Source organism: Amblyomma mixtum, chromosome 2 (genome assembly GCF_055824585.1).
Source record: "Amblyomma mixtum isolate Tamu chromosome 2, ASM5582458v1, whole genome shotgun sequence".
Classification (NCBI taxonomy): domain Eukaryota; kingdom Metazoa; phylum Arthropoda; class Arachnida; order Ixodida; family Ixodidae; genus Amblyomma; species Amblyomma mixtum.
The window spans coordinates 317,047,489-317,067,074 of record NC_143013.1 but is presented as its reverse complement, the minus strand read 5'-3'; the positions used below and the strand labels follow the sequence as shown (position 1 = coordinate 317,067,074).

Genomic DNA, 19,586 nt, shown 5'->3' with positions numbered 1-19,586 from the left:
TAGTTCTGGTATTTGTGCCAATTTGGGGGGAATTTTTATGAGGGAGAGGTTAAAAAGGATGGCGCACAGGACGGAGCCCTGTTGTGTTCCTTTGGTTCCTAGTGTAACGGTGGCCGACTCTGTTGTTCCGACAGTTATCACGGCTGTTCTGTTAGTGAGGAAGGATCGGATGCAGTTAGACGTCCTTTCTCCGGGGTTGATTTCTGACAAGTTTGTCAAAATGGTTTTCTGGGTGACGTTGTGGAAAGCTAAGATCTAAACTCATTATAGAACCTCTGTCAAGCGTTCCTAACTAGCAGTTTAAATCAGGACATTCAGAGGTGCCATTACCAGAACGTTTCACTTCCTTCCTGGCCGAACAGCGCTAAGGGCATGGCTGCAGAGGAAGCAGGCTAGCAAGCATCACCACGGACGCTCCACTCCCACTCCCAAATGCAGGCTGACCACACGGGGAGGAGGAGGTGGAGGGGGCGGAGGATGGGCTGCGGACTGTCGTGCTCGGTGACGGCGTGGCATCCCGAGGGCTCGGCGCACGAGCACTTCCCGGGCGGCCGCAGCCCGCGGGCGGTCCGCGTATGGCCCATCCGGCCGGCGGCGCGGGTTGGTCCCGATGCCTCTGGGTACAGGTCGTCGCAGGGTCTGGCCCAGGACAGCTGCTGCCACGCCGACGACACGGCAGCCCGGCCGGACTCGGCCTACGAGGCCAGCTCGGTGGCCTTCGAGCTGCCGGACGTCCACTCGCTCCACCCGCTCAGGGTCACGGTGAGTTTTGCGGGCTTGGTGTGGGCTACTCGCCACTGTCAAGTAGTCGGGCGCTACGCCACGTAAGCACGTGCAGTCGATGGCTGCTGTGTCTATCGCGTCAATGACGCTGTTTAGGGCTACCCGCCCCTCAGCATCGAGCCCTGTTGACTTTCAACAAAGAAACCAGCCTGTATCTTTTCCTTCAATTTATGCTAAAGGGAAAATTTGCACTTCAGAAAAAATATTTCTGGAGCTGCCCTTTTATCCCCTTTTGAGCATACCTCAACTGCGTCGTGGGGTAAGGCAGGAAGGAGGGAGTGAAAGAAGAAAGGGAGAAGGAAGGGCCGTAGTGGAGGGCTTCGGTTGGATGGATGGATGGAAAACTGTATTAAGCAGGCAAGTTTGGACCCTTCAGGGTCTCAGGGCCACCGCACAGCCCTCACATGCTCGTAATGTGACGGCTTGGGAATAATTTCGACCCCATGGGGATCTTTAATGCGCACTGACATCGTACAGCACATGCGCGTCTTTTCCGTTTCGCCTGCGTCGAAACGTGGCCGCAGCGGCCGTCTTCGAACCCGGTACTCCGACTCAGTAGCCGAGCGCTCTAACCAATGAGCTACCGCAGCGTGTGTGCATATCGGGCATATTCTAGCACCCACGTTGGTGGGTATGTGCTGGCCGCGGCGGCAGCATTTCGATGGAGGAAAAACGCAAAATTTTCAGTAACATTTATTGCGCTTTTCCGTTCCTTAAAAATATAGTTTTTTTTTTTTGGTGGGCCCAACACAGTTGTGCGCGGTGGAGTCAGCGGCGTCGCGGCCGCGTTGCGATGGAGGTCACATGCCAAAGGCGCCCGTGTGCTGTGCGAAGTCAGTGCGCGTTTAATATCCGCAAGTGGTCGAAATTATTCCAGAGACCTCCACTACGCCACCTCTTTCTTTCTTTCACTCTCACCTTCTAATTTTCCCTCATGGCATGGTTATGGTGTCCATCGAGATGTGAGACAGTTACTGCGCCTTTAATTTCCTGATAACCAATAATTTCTTTTCTTGAAGTGTCCACCTAGAAGAGAAACAGTTACTGCGCATTTTATTTCCCCATAAACAATATTATTACACCCAGCGAAGCGTTCCGTCGGTTCGGTGCTCCAGTAGAGATAATTTTTCTGAAGAAAGATAACAGGCTCGACGGATCAGTGCAGATTTGACCTGCTGGAAGGGGAGGCGATAGTAGAGAGACGCGGTTGGGTGATGGTGATGATAAAGATGACCTAACGGACGCACACAAAGCAGAACTAAGGCAACCACATAAACCATAAGCGACTCAGTGTGTCGGTTCGCTACCAAAGCTACTGATCCCTAATGCTTTCGTACAAAAGCAGTGTTACTTGAGCGCTTCTAGCTTCTTTGGTTTCACTCACTTTGGTTATTATGGAAGCTGTGGATTTATTCGTTTCGGAAATGCGCTATGTTACACGGTTGCCGTCCAGTCGTTTTGCGGCTTTGGCTTGCGAGCTGGCGTCACAAATCTGGAAGTCCTGTGCTTAACTCCCGGCACCCTCTGGAAGAAGTTTTATTTCTCTTTGATACCCCGTTGACGTCATGTGGGCTTTTTGGGACCACTGCTGCTAGTCAAGGCCGTCGCACGGTTTCGTTGTCGATAATCCATATAATGCTTTCGCATTAAAAAGCGCAAATAGACTCTCGCTCGCTCGTTCTGACGGTCGTTCTGACCGAGTAAGGATACTGCCTTGCCATCGTTTTCGTGTAAGTACAGGGCAAGGACAGCGTGCCCCATGGACGCTGAAACGCACCACCGTCGTGCCTTTTAATTTCGCTCGGCAAACTAAAGCGTATGTACAGGTGATCGGTCTGGAGTGGGGCTGCAGAAAGATACTTCGTTACTGGTACGAGGCTGGTGCCGTTATACAGCGCCCTCAGCCCAAGGCGCGGGGCCGCGTAGTGCGTAGCTTGGCGAGCGTCCCTGAACCGATTTCGCAATGCGGCGCAGTCCTGTATGAGGCCACTGTCACGGTCCTGCGGTCACCCTCCGTGTCACGCTTTGGCCGTGTGTGTATGTGGCACCGAAGGGCGGGTGGTGAAAGAGGGGGGTGGAAGCCGGTTGCCCGTGTCGAGCGTGTTCGGCTGCCGATCACGTCCGCGTGGCCCGCTGGCCTGGCTCCTCCAAGGGCGTCCATTACTCTCGGCCAGCGGATGGCCGGTTCTGACAGCTCTCATCAGCGCCGTGGCTCACCGTGGGCTGGGAGTGACGGAGAAGACCCGGTTCCTGGCGATACCACTGACCCGATTCGTTTGTGCCCTGCTCCTTGCATGGCATCAACGTTGATTGGCCACCATGCCGGTGAATGCGCTTCCGCCCTTAACGATGGCAGGAAAACAGTTTTAGGATGAACGAATTGGGAATCCTATTATGGCATGAGCAGCCTTGTATTGATAGATTAACTTTAAAGGATGAAAATATGCAGGTTTCATTAAAAAAAAAAAGCACTGCTGGTAGAAAAAAAGGGCAGCCATCTATTACCCGTACCCACTCACCATGCACTCGTCTGCAGTACGAGTGATGCCCTTGATAATGGCGCTCAGAGTGGTGACTATTTCGCTGCGCGCTAATGAATGGCTGGGCGCTGAAAATTGCGTCTGTATGAGATATCGCTCAGAGCATGAATAAAACAAAATACCTAGCAGCCGGTGGGAATTTCTCTGAAGTGTTGTTCGAAAATCAAAGCGCAAAACTTCGGGAAACCATTAAAAAGAAATATACGGGAACGCATAAGTCACCTTACGAGTGGGATGCGATAGCATTAGATCTCATGCTTTTCGCAGCTTCTCTGTGCTTGTCTGTGTCAGTTTTTTCGCAGTTTTCGATCCATAAACCGCCATATTCGGACCGGTAGCTGCCGTAGCAGGTATCCGCTATTCTGTGAATGCCGAGATTTGCATTCGTCAATATTTCAGATTTTTGCTTTCAATGCTCAATCTAGTGTGCTGTCTAGAAACTAAGTTGCTCACAACCTAGTTTGCGGGTCGCGATGGCGTCACAAGGTTGTGACCTCTCTTGACCAACCGTCAGTCTGATTGGCACCTGCAGGTCGGCCGATTGTTATTGCGTCACAAGGTCACGTTACCTCACTCGACCAATCGGCGAATTTCCTGACATGGGACGGCGTGTTTTGGTCATGATGTGAACTCTAATGCTATCGCATCGAAACCGCTTAAATAAGGGAGGAAAAGAAATCGATAATAGGGGGAAGAGGGCAGAGGTTGGCTGGAGTAACTTGTCTCTGGCCTGCTAGTCTACGCTAGGAAAATACAGGAATCGTCCTGGCATAGTGTTTTTACAGGAGGCCGGTTTGTAAATTTATGTTCTGGCTCCCTTTGACAGCGTACCGCATTTATGGCGTTATGAATCACGTACACAATCCAGTTGCTGTAGTGTGAAGCCTTCGACCCAGTTTCATGCAAGCTTTTAGGCTAAGGAAGCACATCTCTGCGCCGCAAAAACCGAGGATATATCATTCGGATTCACATTTTCATTCGCACTCACTAAATAATTGAAACCATAAGACGTGGAGTTTATAGTTCGTTTAAGCAACATCAGATCCTTTGCTAAGCTGCACAGAGTTTAAATAAATTGCGCCTGTTTTATTGCGTGCTGTTACAGGTGTGCTATTTAAAGCGTCTTGTTTTGTTTGCTCTGCTATGAGGGATAAAGCCAGTGGTTGGTACGAATATTCGTTCCCGAGCTCATTAATAGCTCTTGTCGGAACGAGCCGACAGAGTGCGCATGAAGATTAGACGCTGACACAACCGATAAACGAGGAGGGTCCAACTTTAGTGTTTTCCTTATGCTGCGTAAGTCCGTGCTCTGCAGTTTTAAAGCCTGCAAGTTGGTAATATTCTGCTACCGCGTGTGCGTCTCCAGTATACATGGACTTCCCTGCAAAGCTTTAATTTTGCGGTCTGATTTCTTACACTTCGTTCCGCACATACATCGAGTGCATGTAGCACTTACAGCGCCTCAACCTAATGCTCGAGCCAAACACCGAGGAGAGACCGACTGGATGCCGTCTTTTCGTAATGACACTGTGTCATAATTCGCTCTTCCTTGAGCTATCGTCTTACTCAATTAATGTGCTCTTTTGATACCTTCGTAGTAGATTGCACTTCCGCACTTAGTGCACTTTGACTGCATAGTCGTCTTGGCATATCTCTTGATTTCGTGCGGTGGCCCTTGCACTGTGCGCGAGCGCAGAAGACGGCGCTGGAGGACGAGCAGGCCATCCGGAACCTGCCGCTGACGGAGCTCTTTGTGGACAGCCACTTCCCGCCGGCCGAGTCGTCGCTCTTCACGCACAGGCGGCCCGTGCCCGGCAGGATCACCTGGCTGAGGCCGCACGTGAGTCCACCTCTCGCCTACAGCACGCGAAGAGAAGAGGGCCGGCTCTTAGCGCCTGTTTAGTGTGCCATTTACAGTAATTGTATGTACCGCGTGTCAAACAGCCATGCATCTTGGCATTGACACGAATCGCATGCACAGGGTGGATTGTTGGGCTATAGTTGGTTCATGATTAATTTGAAAACAGCGCGAAGCACATCATCATCATCATCAGCCTGACTACTCCCACTGCAGAGCAAAGGCCTCTCCCATATCTCTCCAATTAACCCTCTCCTTTGCCAGCTGCGGCCACCTTATCCCCGCAAACTTCTTAATCCCATCCGCCCACCTAACTTTCTGCCGCCCCCTGTTACGCTTGCCGCCTCTTGGAATCCACTCAATTACCCTTAAGTACCACCAGTTATCTTGCCTTCGCATTACATGCCCTGCCCAAGCACATTTCTTCCTCTTGATTTCGACTACAATGTCATTAATCGGCATTTGTTACCTCACCCACTCCGCCCGCTTCCGATCTCTTAACGTTACACCTATCATTTTTCTTTCCATAGCTCGCTGCGTTGTCCTGAACTTAAGCTGAACCTTCTTTGTTAGCCTCCATGTTTCTGCCCTATACGTGAGTACCGGTCAGAGAAAAGAAACAATGGGACAGCTGAGAAAAGAAACATTAGACGATGCTAGAGAAAAATTAAGCGGTTAATGTTTCTTATATAGAACACTTCTTTTCCGTGTAATTCAGCGCCGTGAGTGCTGTTCTTTTCTCTGTCCCATGTTTCGCGCTGTTTTCGACAATAATGCACGGGATGTTTTTGTTAACATGCACCAATACATAAAAAAAGGGTATCTGTTACAGGAACGCCCGTTAGCCGCCCCACAAAATTCGTGTTTTTTAGTTCAACTTGCGCAACATTTACTTAATACATTAAAAATTAGGCAGCGTCGGCATTGTACCAGAGCCCTTTAACCGTGTAGCGGCTGTTTCCAGCCAGCCCTAGACGGAACAGGTCATAGTTTTCGCCAGAGGCAATTCACTATCGAAAAATCTCTAATATATAGGGAATGTTTGCAGGAGCTCGCGTGTCTTGCTGAGGATAAGACATTTACTCGAGACATACCCACAAAAACGCTCACACCTATATAAGCATATGCACGAACGTTTACGCCTTATTTATTTTTTTAAATACTTCTCCACTGCCGCGTCCGGTCGATGTTATCTCCTGAATCATCCCGCAGGAGATGGTCTCCGAGCCCCAGCTGCTCGTCAACGGGGTGAGCCGAAATGACATCGTTCAGGGGGCCCTGGGAGACTGCTGGTTCCTCTCCTCCTGCGCCGCAGTGGCCCAGCGGCCTGACCTCATGCACCGGGTGAGTCGACGACGGCGACCGCGTCCACGTTTCGCTGCCTTTTTCTACGGCCTTGGAGAAGCGAGCGATTTTCAGTCCCGACGGGACGGGCCTGTCATATATATACCGTCGGCACTCGGCGCAAAATGCAGGATGTGTTGAGTTAATTAAAAGACTAGCGCATAAAACCAGGACAAAGACAGAGAAGGAGACAGGACGAGCGCTCGACCTGTCTCCTTCTCTGTCTTTGTCCTGGTTTTTTGCGCTAGTCTTTTAATTAACTATGACACACCAACTAGCCCAGCTTTCCGCCTTGATAGGATGTGTCGAGCCTGTCCTTTTCTTCACTGCGCCTCTCTTAGGATGATTTGAGTCGACATTTCGTAGAACGGCGGTGGGCTTTCGAGCCACCCATGTGGTGAGTAGCGCTCTGTTAATGTGGATAACTGCGGAGATATTTCCAGATACTTCCACTTTACGAGACTGATGAATGAGGAGTGCGGCAAATAGTAGCCTTTCACACTCAGCAAGACAGGACAGGACATCAGCGTTCGCTGCCAATTTTACTCTAATTCATCCTCCCCGTCTTTGTCAGGTTAGTACAAATTAAATTCATTCCAGACCATTATCACCATCTTCATCGTCAGCCTGACTGTGTCCACTGGAGGGCAAAAACCTTTCCCATATCGTTCCAGTTAACCCTGTCCTGTGCCAGCTGCGGCCACATTATCCCCACAAATTTCTTATTCTTATCGGCCCACCTAACTTTCTGCCGCCCCCTGCTACGCTTGCTTTCTCTTGAAATCTACTCCGTTGCCCTTAAGGACCACCAGTTATCTTGCCTTCGCATTACATGCCCTGCCAAAGCCCATTTCTTCCTCTTGATCTCGACTGGGATGCCATTAATCCGTGTTTGATCCCTGACCCGCTCTGCCCTCTTCCTGTCTTTTGACGTTAAACCTACCATTTTGCTTTCCATAACTCGCTGCGCTGTCCGTAACTTAAGTTGAATCCTTTCCGCTAGCCTCCACGTTTCTGCCCCATAGGTGAGTACTGGTAAGACAGCTGTCATGTACTTTTCTCTTCCGGGATATTGGTAAACTGCCATTCATGATCTGAGAGAACCTGCGAAATGCGCTCCACCCCGTTTTTATTCTTCTAATTATTTCACTAGCATAAAAATGAGCGCTAAGGGGAAATTCGGGGAGACATAAAAAGCCTACACATGGTACGAAGCTGACCAGTTCGGAAAGTCTGTTATGTGCTGTATCCTCTGTTTATGCACTTGTGACCAACACGAAACGCTAAGCTGCTAGAGGACCTCAAGTAATTTATTAAACCTACTCCATGCCCCTATTGGTGCTTGTAGTGTTCAATATTACGAATACTGCTTCGCTCCGAACCCACTACCTGAACGGGCAGGGAGAAGAATACCGTTGAAGCACATAAAAATCTTGATGCGGTTCCCGAATTAGAGTCAAATGTTGACTTGTCCAGAACAATATTTATAAATATCGCGAGCGATTCCCGTTATGTTGGGCATTCCCTTATTATATTGTGGTATTCCTCTAATACATTGTACTAGAGCAATATTTAACTCCCAGTGCACGTTGTGCGTGGTATAACCAACAATTGTGCTTTGGAGTACTACGCTTTTTGATATGCGCAACGCTACTGGCCTACGGCTAGATCTGAGAAGAAACAGTAATCTGCTGCATCTGACAACGCAGTTCTGAAAGAGTGGAAAATGGGCTATAGGCTTGAAGCTTTGCATAATTACTAGTTTTTGAGGACAGGAAATGGCGCAGTAAGTGTCTCGCTGCTCCGTGGACAACCGAATCACGCCGTAAGGGAAGGGAGCAAGGTTGGAGTGGAAGAAGAATGAGGCGCCGTAGTGGAGGACTCCGGAATTGTTTAGACTACCTGGGGATCTTTAACATGCACTGACATCGCACAGCACGCGCGCGCCTTAGCGTTTCGCCTCCATCGAAACGCGGTCGCAGCGGCCCGGTTCCAACCCGGGAACTCCGCCTCAGTAGCCCTTTCAAAACATGCAAAGTTCTAGCAGTTACGAATATTTTAACCGAGATTTCAACCTCGTCAATATGCTGACCTCAAGACCCCCCGGTGCCGCGTTTGAAAGCCCCCAGCCCTTGCTAATATGCTTTGCAGAGGGAATATACCTCCGTTGCCTAGAGTAAGCATTCCGTACATTCAGTGATCGAAATCTACTCCAGAAATTTTTCAGAATACCTTGCACCAAAAGGGTGTGTGCTAGAGGACAGCTTACTGCGCTTTTATTTCCTCATATATATACGAGGTCTGTTAGAAAAGTATCCGACTTTATTTTTTTTTTGCGAACACCTGATGGATATGAGACAAGCGCGCTTGCATCAGGCGACCTTGAACCTTCATGCGCATGCATGAATTTTTTCCCGCCTGCCGGTAGCGTCAGTCGCTGGGAAGCAGCGTTTGAGTGAGGCAGTGTGCAGTGCTCTCGTCGGTTTTTTATTGCAAGGAAAATGGCGGAGTGAAAGGAGCAGCGCTACTGCAACAAATTTTGCCATAAACTTGGCGACAGCTGAGTGGAAGCCATTGGAAATATTCAGACGGCTTTCGGTGAAGATGCTATGAGCAGCACACAGTTTAAGCAGTGTTACAATTGTTTTAAAGATGGCCGCACATCGGTGGAGAACGAGCCACGCTCCAATCGGCCATCAACATGCCAAAATGACCAGGTCATTGCCGAACTGAACGCTATGGTGATGCGGGACTGTCGCGTGACTATCCGAGAAATTGAGGAAGAGGTGGACATGAGCAATTTCTCCGCACATTCCATTATCACCGAAGATTTGGCCATGGAGAGAGTTGCGGCGAAATTCGTGCCGAAGCTGCTCACGGTGGAGCAAAAGCAGCTTCGTGTTGAAGTCTCACAGGACATGCTGGATTCCGCAAGCAGTGACCCCGACTTCATCAACATCATAATCACTAGTGACGAGTCTTGGGTGTACAGGTACGACCCGGAAACCAGATCCCAGTCGTCAGAGTGGAAGCATTCCACGTCACCAAGACTTAAGAAGGCCCGCCAATTGCGCAGCAATGTGAAAGTGATGCTGACTGCTTTCTTTGACACCCTCTGTGTGGCAGACCACGAGTACGCACTCTACAGGGTCAAACAATGACCAAATAGTACTACAGGGATGTCCTCCGTTGCCTACGTGATGCTGTGCGGCGCAAGAACCCGGAGCTGAGGTCAACAGGAAATTGGCGCAGCCATCGCGCCAATGCTCCTGCACATTCCTCGCACTCGAATTAGATTTTTGGTGAAAAACCAGACTCGTGTAGTTCAACAGACTCCTTACTGTCCTGATATGGCCCCTGCAGTTTCTGGCTGGTTCCCAAAATCAAAAGGCCATTGAAAGGAGCGCGATTTCAGACAAGGAAGAACATTATGGCTGCAACGACAGCTGAGCTAAACTCCATTCCTAAAAGGGCCTTTTCGGAATACTTCCCACAATGGCAGCACCGCTGGGAGAAGTGTGTGGAGCCCCAAGTAGACTACTTTAAAGATGACTAGGTTTGCAACGCTCCAGTTATGCAAGTTTTTTTTGAACGGCCAAAGGTCGGATACTTTCCTAACAGACCTCGTATATATTATTTCCTCGGAATTCGTGGCGAGAACGCCGGCAGTACATACATCTAAAAAATGGCCTGGCTTAGCTTATGGTTAAGATGCGAAGCATACCGCCGGTGGAGGCTGCGCGTCCGCAAGCGAGCGCACGAGTTGAGCCGCTTTCACAGCTGTTGTGACGTCATATCACGTGGTGCGCCGATGTAGGTCAAGTGGTAACTACGCGGCCGCGCGCGGCGCAGCAAGGAAGAGCTCGGTTGTGCGGCTAGTATGCTTCGCATAAAAGTAGATTTCAACCACTGAGCCACCGCAGTGGGTTTGCATAAGGCGGAGAGCGATGTGTCGAGGAACAGCGTCCCGCAGTGACGTGACCGCTGCCAATACGCGCTCCCAGGTGGTTCCCCAAGAGCAGCATCTGTACGGCTCGGAGTACAAGGGCGCCGTGCGCTTCAACCTGTGGCGCTTCGGCCGCTGGGTGGTGGTGTACGTGGACGACCTGCTGCCGACCAGTGAGGACAGGCTCATCTACTCGCGCTGCAGCGACCCCCGCGAGTTCTGGGTTGCGCTGCTCGAGAAGGCCTACGCCAAGTGAGTCGGCACGCTCTCTGACCGTTGTGCGGGGCTATTCTCGGGGTACACAGGGCTCGTAGGTGTATGTAGGTAAATAGGAGCTCCGTTATAGACGAGGAGGCACACACCCACGTCTTCGTGTGACGCTGTTGGAGACGAGTGAGACGTTGGTCGGTCATCTTCACGAAAACTTTGTGATTTGCGAAGGAAGACATTAGAAAGAAACAGTACCTGTCGGTCGGTAAGAAAAAAAAAATTGTAACGAACATACGCTCTCAGGTGCAACACTAGCGTTGACGTCTCTTTGATAAAAGACAGCGAGAGCTCATACTGCCACAACAAAGTGGCTCTGGGGTTGCCGTCTTCGGTTTTGAAAAGAGACACTCACCATCCATTTAAAAATTTCGTATAGTGCGCATTGTTACATGCTTTGCAAAGTAGTCTGTCTAAGTTATAGGCCAGTCGCGAAAGCTACAATTTCGTATAGTGCGCATTGTTACATGCTTTGCAAAGTAGTCTGTCTAAGTTATAGGCCAGTCGCGAAAGCTACACTCCGAGCGGCTTTGCTGTGAAAAGTAAGGGATGCATGCTTCACTCGCACAGTTCTCGAGTGAAGCCCCTCTCGCACTCGAAGAGTGTACCTTTTTCCGTTCGTGTGGCAGACTGCACGGCAGCTACGAGGCCCTGGAAGGCGGCCAGGCCATGGACGCCATGGTGGACCTGACCAGCGGCCTGGCCGAGCGTTACGACCTGCAGGACGCGCCGGAGAACTTGTTCGGGTTCCTGCTCAAGGCTTCGGAGCATGGCGCCTTCATCACCTGCTCGCGAAAGGCGAGTGCTGCTGTAGGCGCAGTTTTATAGATAGACGCAGCATATAGGGACCACCTACACTTGAGGCTGATCCAAAAGAAACGGCGATCTATTAAAGCCTGATGGGAACAAGCAATCATGTTATGCATGTAAGTGCAAGGCAGAAGTTTCGAAAGCACCAAGCGCTGCCCTTATTCTGTTGAGAGTCAGAAACAGCACACACATGCAATAAATAGTGTGAGCAGGGGCGCAAGGAGTAACATAGCAACGTTCGGGACCGAGAAAAGATGAAGTATGAAGTACACGAAAAAAAAAAAAGGATAGTTGGAGAGAGGTGGTAAAAATCGTTGTCCTGTTCAGCACGTTGTTTGACTATTAAAGCCGACGGCAATGATAAAATATGTCCCCGCACGTCCCAAGTAATCACACTCGTGTGCGTTTTTTCTTCACCAGGACCTATTCAGCTGAAAGTGAAAGCACTGTGAAGTACAAATTAAAATTTGTAGTTTTCTCTCTCTTTTCTCCGCAGTCGGGGTGTCCCATTTAGCTTAGCTCTCTGTTGAGAACTGTATACGTGCAGCCCATACTTGGCTTTGTAGCGCAGTAAGATTTTTTTTTTGGCTAGCCATCCCGCACGGCCCAGCGCTTGCGTGCGTGTTGTAAGCGCATTCGCTCGCAGGGCGACTGGTGGCTGGCCACAGCGGCCGACCCCAACGGCCTGGTGTCGGGCCACGCCTACACCGTGAGCGCGGTCCGCCGTGTGCCGCTGAGCAACGGGCGCGACGCCTGCCTGCTGCGCGTGCGCAACCCTTGGGGAAACGGCATCGAGTGGACCGGCGACTGGAGCGACGCGTACGGCCGCACGTGCTACACACCTGCACAAATGCTTTATTTCACAGCACCCTGCAAATGTTAGCGGATGCACTCAAGGAACGCATGTCTGTTCTATGCAGGCACAGATCAGGGACACAAGACTTATTTGAGCCGTGCACACTGCGGACACCCTTTATCGCGTATTTGAGCGTGTGTTAAATAATGGTTCTTTGTCGTCTTCGTGTGCAGCCTGCCAAGCGCTTTACTCTAGGCTTACCTCTCAAGTCTCCATTAAAGAGTGCTACTCCAGATTGCTAGCCTAGTGCTTGCTCTTTACGGGCACTGAAAGTGAGGCAGCTTGCAAAGAACGTCTTTCAGTGGAATAAAAATCACACTTCTTTCGCGCACACGGCTAACTTGAAGCCTGTGATGTGCATGCACCGAAGGTGGCCTTCGTTGGAGACCGCGCTAAATTTCAAGCTGCCAAGCTAATCCGACAGCGGTGGCAAGACTTCGAAATAACACTGGAAGTGTGCCAACGACAGTCGCAGTTTTTCTCCGTCACTTTCATATTGGCATATTCTGTCCTTATTTCCCTGACGCTTCTATCCCGAGTGCTTGTCTCTCTATCCCCTCCTCAAAGCAAGGTAGCATTTCGGCAGTTTTTGCTCGATGGAAAAGAGAATCTGCTTTTCGTTAGTGTTCTCTCGCTAATTCAATTGCACCCGCACGACTCGGCGCGCATCGAGCGAGTCTGCATAATTTCGCCGCATGGGGTGAATCCCCACGTGTGCCGGTGGCTCCGTAAGAGCGCCGAACTGTCCCCTGTTCGTGCAGCATGCTTCGTCCCGTAGCTATACGGCCTCCTCCGCTTGGGAACCGCAGGGACCCCCAGTGGTCGCTAGTGGACGCGGAGACCAAGAAGCAGATGGAGTGGCGCCAGCACGGCGACGGCGAGTTTTGGATGAAGTACGAGGACTTCTGCCGCGAGTTCGAGGAGGTCTCCATCTGCACGCTGGGGCCGGACTTCGACGGCGACGGCATACCCGAGAAGCCCGGAGAGGTACAGTTTTGGCGCGGCGCTGTTCTTGCTTGGAAGACGACGGCTCTCATGTGAATGGGCAAAAATCTCTGCCTCTCCCGTAACCGAGAGTATAGTAAGCATGAAATGCAGAGCGATGCAGAAGCGTACGTGGACACGACGAGACGCAGGCCTGACAAGAATGTATATTTGTCCACTGACCCCGGGGAGCCAGTTATGCGCACTTCCTTTCCTTAAAATTATCGCATAGCGTAAAACGTTGTCAACGCCAACGCCAATGAACGCAATGAACGCCGAGGGCCTATGTCTTCAGTGCCGCGTTTTTGGCACAAAGTTGTCAATGCCTGCAGCCCACATCTCTTTCTCATCACCCCACGTACCTATAAGCGCGATTCAGGCGTCCACTGACCCAGGGAGCAAGGTATGTGCACTTCCTTTCCTCAAATGGCCGCCGCGGTGGCTCAGTGGTTATGGTGCTCGGCTGCTGTCCCGAAAGACGCGGGTTCTCTTTCTCTAAGCGGCCTTCTCTCAAAGCCCCTAACAGATCACGTATGACAACGAAGTGTATTGTGGCATGTATGTGCTTTTTGCACGCGTTATTAGAAATCGGAAATTATAATTCCGTGCATTATAAAATGCACAGCGCGACTGATATCTTGATAAACATTGAGAAGACACTGGCAGCAGTATTTTTTGTGACTCGTTTGGAGAGCAACCGGCGCTTGAATGCCGGTCCCGTGGGAGGGCTTAGAGAGAGTCGTTAAATCTCGTTAAGTCTCGTACGGTGCCCGGATGTTCTCGTTTCAGAGCCCGGATGATGGGTCTCGGCGTGACGTCACCACACTGCCGACAACGGGAGCTAAAAGCATTTCATGCTTAATACAACTTATAGGTAGACGCTATGCCACATGAATCACATAAAAGTTTCAACTGACGAGGAGCAGGAATAAAGTTTGATATGAAGTACAGTCACTCTTGCCCCTGCCTTTCAGTAGTAGAAACGTTGCGTTATCCTTGGGTCGCCTGTATCAACGGATAAAAATGTCTGCGTTAATGGTAATATTAGAAAATATTGATTTCTAAATTTCGATAGCAGCAGGAGATGAGAAAAAGCGTTCTGCAACACATTTTTATGAACCATATAACGTGTTTTGCCGGCCGACATCATACAGTATGATTGAGGTGGACAGAGTTTGCACCCTGAGTTGTCGATTCAAACGCCGCGCAGCTGGCAGCGTCTACTTCTGGCCTTTACTATATTTCAGGTGTTAGGCATTTGCCTTGGTTGCTTTAAAACTGACGCAGAACGAGCCACCTTGGCTGATTTGTCCGCTCTCTTCAAAATACACGAATGATAACCACAGTAACGCTCTTTTTTTCCTCCTAATTGCAGCGACAGACTTTTCTATCCATCCCTTGAAGAGGAAGAGGACGACCACAATAAGTGGCTGTATATTCCTCCTTCAGTATTCACTAGCTATACAACTTATTGCTCCGTAGAAATTTTGCTTCATTCTGGAAAGTATCGTTAACAGAAATGGCCTCGTTCAGTATAACAGGACGAAGAAATTCCGCTCATCGCACCTTGCTTCTGGTGCGGAAGAGACTCGATCCGTACGCCACTAAGGATGAGCGGGCTTTATGCGGTTGCAGCAACATAGCCATAACACATACCGGCTTGAATCGCTGCGGCCTATCTTAAATTTGTCTTCAGATACTACCCATGCTTCGATCATAAGCCTGAAATGCTTACAATCGAAGTGCTTTACGTGCGACGATCCTTTTAAAAAACTTACTGGGGACACTTAAGGTAATTAAGTGTTGTTAATGCGAAAGCATTTACGTCTCATTGCGTGTTGCTGAATAAAGTTTTTTTTTTTTTTTTCAGGCAGGATTTCAAATTTTTGTCGGTTGGCCCGAGCCAATTCAATATTTAGGTGGTTCATCTCAAAGTTTCACGTTCCGTTTCAACTCCAGTTATTCCTTTTCCAATTCGATCCCTTCTCGGTTCTATTCCAATTGTATTCCTTTCGAATTCTAATCCTTTCCAATTGGTAACTAGTTCTTTTCATTAAGTCTGCACTAAGTAATACTTGTAACTGGTATACTTGGTAAGATGATCAAGGTCGTCCTCATTGACCTAGGCATCTTTATGACGCCGCTTTTTTGGAGACACCGGGTTTTCTTTCCAATGTGTCCTCTAATGCTTTCGCATTAGTAAGCTTGGTACCGTTGTGTGCGTCTTCAATCTGCGTGCCTTCCCTTTGTGCGGAGAGAGAGCAGCCGCGGCGGCTGAATTTCTTTGGAGGAGAAATTCGAGGCCCGTGTACTGTGCGATGTCAGTGCACGTTAAAGAACCCCAGGTGGTCGAAATTTCCGGAGCCCTCCACTACGGCGTCTCTCATATCCTTAGTCGCTTTGGGACGTTAAATCCGATCAACCAACCAGAGAGCAAATGGTTTTCTCCTCGTTCTCTCGCTTTCTATTTTCAGGTGCGCGCCATTCGCGGTGTTTGGGTGGACGGGGTCAACTCGGGAGGATCCAGAAACAACCTGAGTTCGTTCAGCACGAATCCGCAGTACCTTCTCTCCATCAGGCCCGCGTTGGCCGACCAGGGTGAGCAAACCGGTGTTAACACTCGGCGCACGTCCGCTGGAGATTCTCACCTTGCTTGCAAGCAATGCTTCGCGTGGCATGTCCACAGCAATGTTCTCACTGCGTTTGTACAAGCATAGCGCGCATTAATATAACTCGCTCGGTAGAAGAAGTGAGGCAGGTTCAGCGAGGTATGTTTTCAGTGGGCGAGCTTACGAGGTCGAAACGTTTTTGTGAGGACAACTCATTACTTTTCTCGCCTTCTTCGGGGACGAAGATGTGAAGCCAATAGCTGCAACGCATCCTATCCTCGCCCCTTGAGTGCCCCGGCTTGCATGTCCACCTCCGCCATATATGAGCACAGTGTCGAAACATTGGCTAGCGAATTGAGGCTGTTCTCCCGCAACTTGTTCATTTTGGGCTGTCAAGGTTTCCATCGTCCCTGACCTCTCTCTACCACGTGAACACAGGCGGCATATTACGCCTGAGGAAGTCCCTCATAGAACTATCGCGGTGAAAAATTTGCGGTTAAAAGTGTCACGCTTGATATTCACCTACTAGTTGCTAAGCGCACTAACATCATACCGTTTATGTGATGTGTCCTTCATGAAAGACAACGATTCGCAGTGGGTAAGTCCGGACAAGACAGATCACTTCTCCCTTTACCTTACGCGCTACACACACTGCATGCATCGGCGGTGCAAAGCGTGCAAGTTGCGCCCGGTATTATCAGTGCCCCTTTAATTTCTTTCCTGCGGATCGAAGAGAGGGAAAAGGTATGTGATGCGTTCACAACAGCTCTGCTTAGATGCGGGCAAGTCCCTTTAACCTTGTAATGCCCCTCGTATTACATGCAATACTGAGTTTAAAAATGTGAATAATTTTCATTTCTGCTCCCGGGACTTCATGTATTACTAATTTATGTATTGCTAATTGCAAACATATTGACCATAACAAGGTCGAAGTGCCAGCTGCCAGACATGCAGGGCGCCTTCTGAATATTAAATTTATGCAAATTCTCAACCTAACTGTGAGTGGCCTAAAATTTCCTGGTCGCACTGCTGCACTCGCTGATGATGTAGCAGATTTGATTTTGCTTTCGATTTATAAACTGTTTCGCCTGCATAATTGCGCCCACTTATACCGTCCTTAGACATTCGGAAATCATCAAAAGAACTTAAATCTAATTATGCGGCAGTCATCTTTCACTCTATAAGCCTCTCATTTTTTTACGTTTCTGAAATAAAGAGACCATTAGTGATCAAATCCTGGAAAGGCTCAGCTCTTACTCGACGACTCAAGATGCTGAAAAATAGAACTGAACAGTCCACGAGTGAATAAGGTTCCAGGCGGCGAAGTAGATGGGGGCTGCCTACCAGCGTGTTTTTCAACGACTTGCCGATGTTTTCGAGAGCAGCTCTTTTTACGCGAGTACTGGCATCCTGTGTGGTCGCAGGGGATGCAGCAGCGGCGGAGGAGTCCACGGTGAGCGTGGTCGTGGCGTTGATGCAGGTGCACCCGCCGCACAACGCGTTCATCACGAGAAACCGCCTGCGCATGCACCAGATAGGCTTCGTCATATACCACGTGAGTGCCGGCAGGCCCCCTTCACCGAAGCTCAAATTCCTCGCTGAGCTGTTCTCTGATTAGAAGTATTTTGTTGGCAGCGAAACGCACAATGTGAAAATGTCCATAATTTTCACTTACTACACCGCAATGTCAAAAATAAACCTTCTTTTAGGGTTTATTTATTTATTTATTCAATATACCTTACAGAGCCCAGAAGGGCATTAAGTAAGGGGGGCAAGAACAATAGATTAAGCACAATAGGAAAAATAAGTTAAAAACAACGCGTGATACAAGGCAAAAAGAAAAAACAAATATAAATATACAGGGCAAAACGTAACTACAAGACATACATCACCACGAGCAACGAAAATTAAAATAGTAGCAAGAATGCATCGCATGTGCCCAATACACATCTAAAGAAAAAGCAGCATCCATAAAAAACATACGAATGATTGAAATTGCATAAGAAACCAAAACTTAATGCAATACCAACCAGAAGAAAAAAGAACCAACGACACAGAACAACCTGTAAAAAGACACAATGTCGTTAAAGAAAATGCTTGTGCAGCTCGTCTTGCAATGATTGGTGGTTGCCGATAGATGCGATACAGTTGGGAAGATCATTCTAAAGAACAATGGCACGTGGAAGTACAGATGAATTGAAGGCTAGGGTTCTTCCGTAAATGCGCTTAATGCTATATTGGTTATGTAGGCGGCGTGAAATGCGTGAATACTCTTCGAGGGGCAAGGGAGATGGCCTGGTGCTGTGACGATATTTATGAAGTAGGCATAAAAGAGCGATGGAGCGACGAATATGTAATGGTTCGAGGGAGATATCAAGTTTAATCTTAGTGATGCTGGAATGAGGATGGTACTTTTGTGTGATGAAACGAGCGGCTCTATTTTGTACGGATTCAAGCATGTTGATTAGGTAATTTTGATAAGGGGACCACGTAGATGAAGCAAATTCCAGTTGAGGACGCACGATTGTTAAGTAAGCGACTTTTCTCACGTTATTAGGGGCGTTTCGCAAGTTCCGGCGCAGGTACCCAAGTGATCTTGAAGCTTTGGCACAGATGGATTGAATGTGTGTGGCCCATGAAAGATTATCCATGAGGTGAATACCTAAATACTTATAAGATGATGCCCGAGACACTACAGTACCTTCAATGGAGTACGAGAAATTAGAATTAGTACGCTTGCGGGTGAAAGAGATAACCTTGCATTTAGATGAGTTGAGCATCATTTGCCATTTACTACACCAATTTGAAATTAAGTTCAGGTCAGTTTGGAGAGCAAGGTGATCATCCATAGAATTAATAGGCCGGTAAATGATGCAGTCGTCAGCAAAGAGTCGTATAGAAGAATATATGTCTGTGGGCAAGTCGTTAATGTATATTAGAAACAATAAGGGGCCAAGAACACTGCCTTGGGGTACGCCACACTCTACATCACAGAGTGGGGAGGTGAAATTGTTAACTGTAGTGAACTGCTGGCGAAATGAAAGAATGTTACGTAGCCATGACAGTGTTAAAGAATCTAGGCACAGAGCAGGCAATTTTGAGAAAAAGCGGGAATGTGCCACACGGTCGAAGGCTTTAGCAAAATCTAAAAAGATACAGTCAGTTTGAAGGTTAGCATCCATGTTGAAATGCAAGTCAGTCGTAAATTCTAGCAGTTTGGTGTCACAAGAAAAACCTTTCCGGAAGGCGTGCTGATTAAAAAAAAAGAAAGAATTAAGTTCTAGATGGCAGTAAATATGGGAAGCGATAATATGCTCGAGTAATTTACAGCATATGCAGGTTACCGAAATGAGGCGGTAGTTTTCTTGTGAATTTCTGTTTCCACTTTTGAACACTCGAACGATCTTAGCAATTTTCCAATCTGTAGAGAGTAAACCAGATTATAATGATTGCTGATAGATGAGGCAAAGAATTTCACTAGAGATCGATACAGTGTTTTTCAATATTTTAGAATGTATGTTGTCAACACCAGCTGTTGAGGAAACCTTAAGATTTGCTATGAGACGAGCGATACCTTCAGCGGTAATGG

General features: G+C 48.8%; 1 protein-coding gene across 1 annotated transcript in view; it reads left to right on the top strand.

Moving 5' to 3' along the window:
- The first annotated feature begins 432 nt into the window (after positions 1-432).
- LOC149365086 (calpain-A-like) overlaps positions 433-19,586 on the top strand; it is a 22,151-nt gene continuing 2,997 nt past the window's right edge. Inside the window, exons 1-9 of the mRNA XM_089568786.1 lie at positions 433-762; positions 5,020-5,163; positions 6,394-6,525; positions 10,530-10,723; positions 11,368-11,536; positions 12,195-12,367; positions 13,214-13,391; positions 15,863-15,986; positions 17,422-17,552. Coding sequence (XP_089424912.1) covers positions 433-762; positions 5,020-5,163; positions 6,394-6,525; positions 10,530-10,723; positions 11,368-11,536; positions 12,195-12,367; positions 13,214-13,391; positions 15,863-15,986; positions 17,422-17,552 — 1,575 coding nt within the window. The remainder of the gene's footprint in view (positions 763-5,019; positions 5,164-6,393; positions 6,526-10,529; positions 10,724-11,367; positions 11,537-12,194; positions 12,368-13,213; positions 13,392-15,862; positions 15,987-17,421; positions 17,553-19,586) is intronic.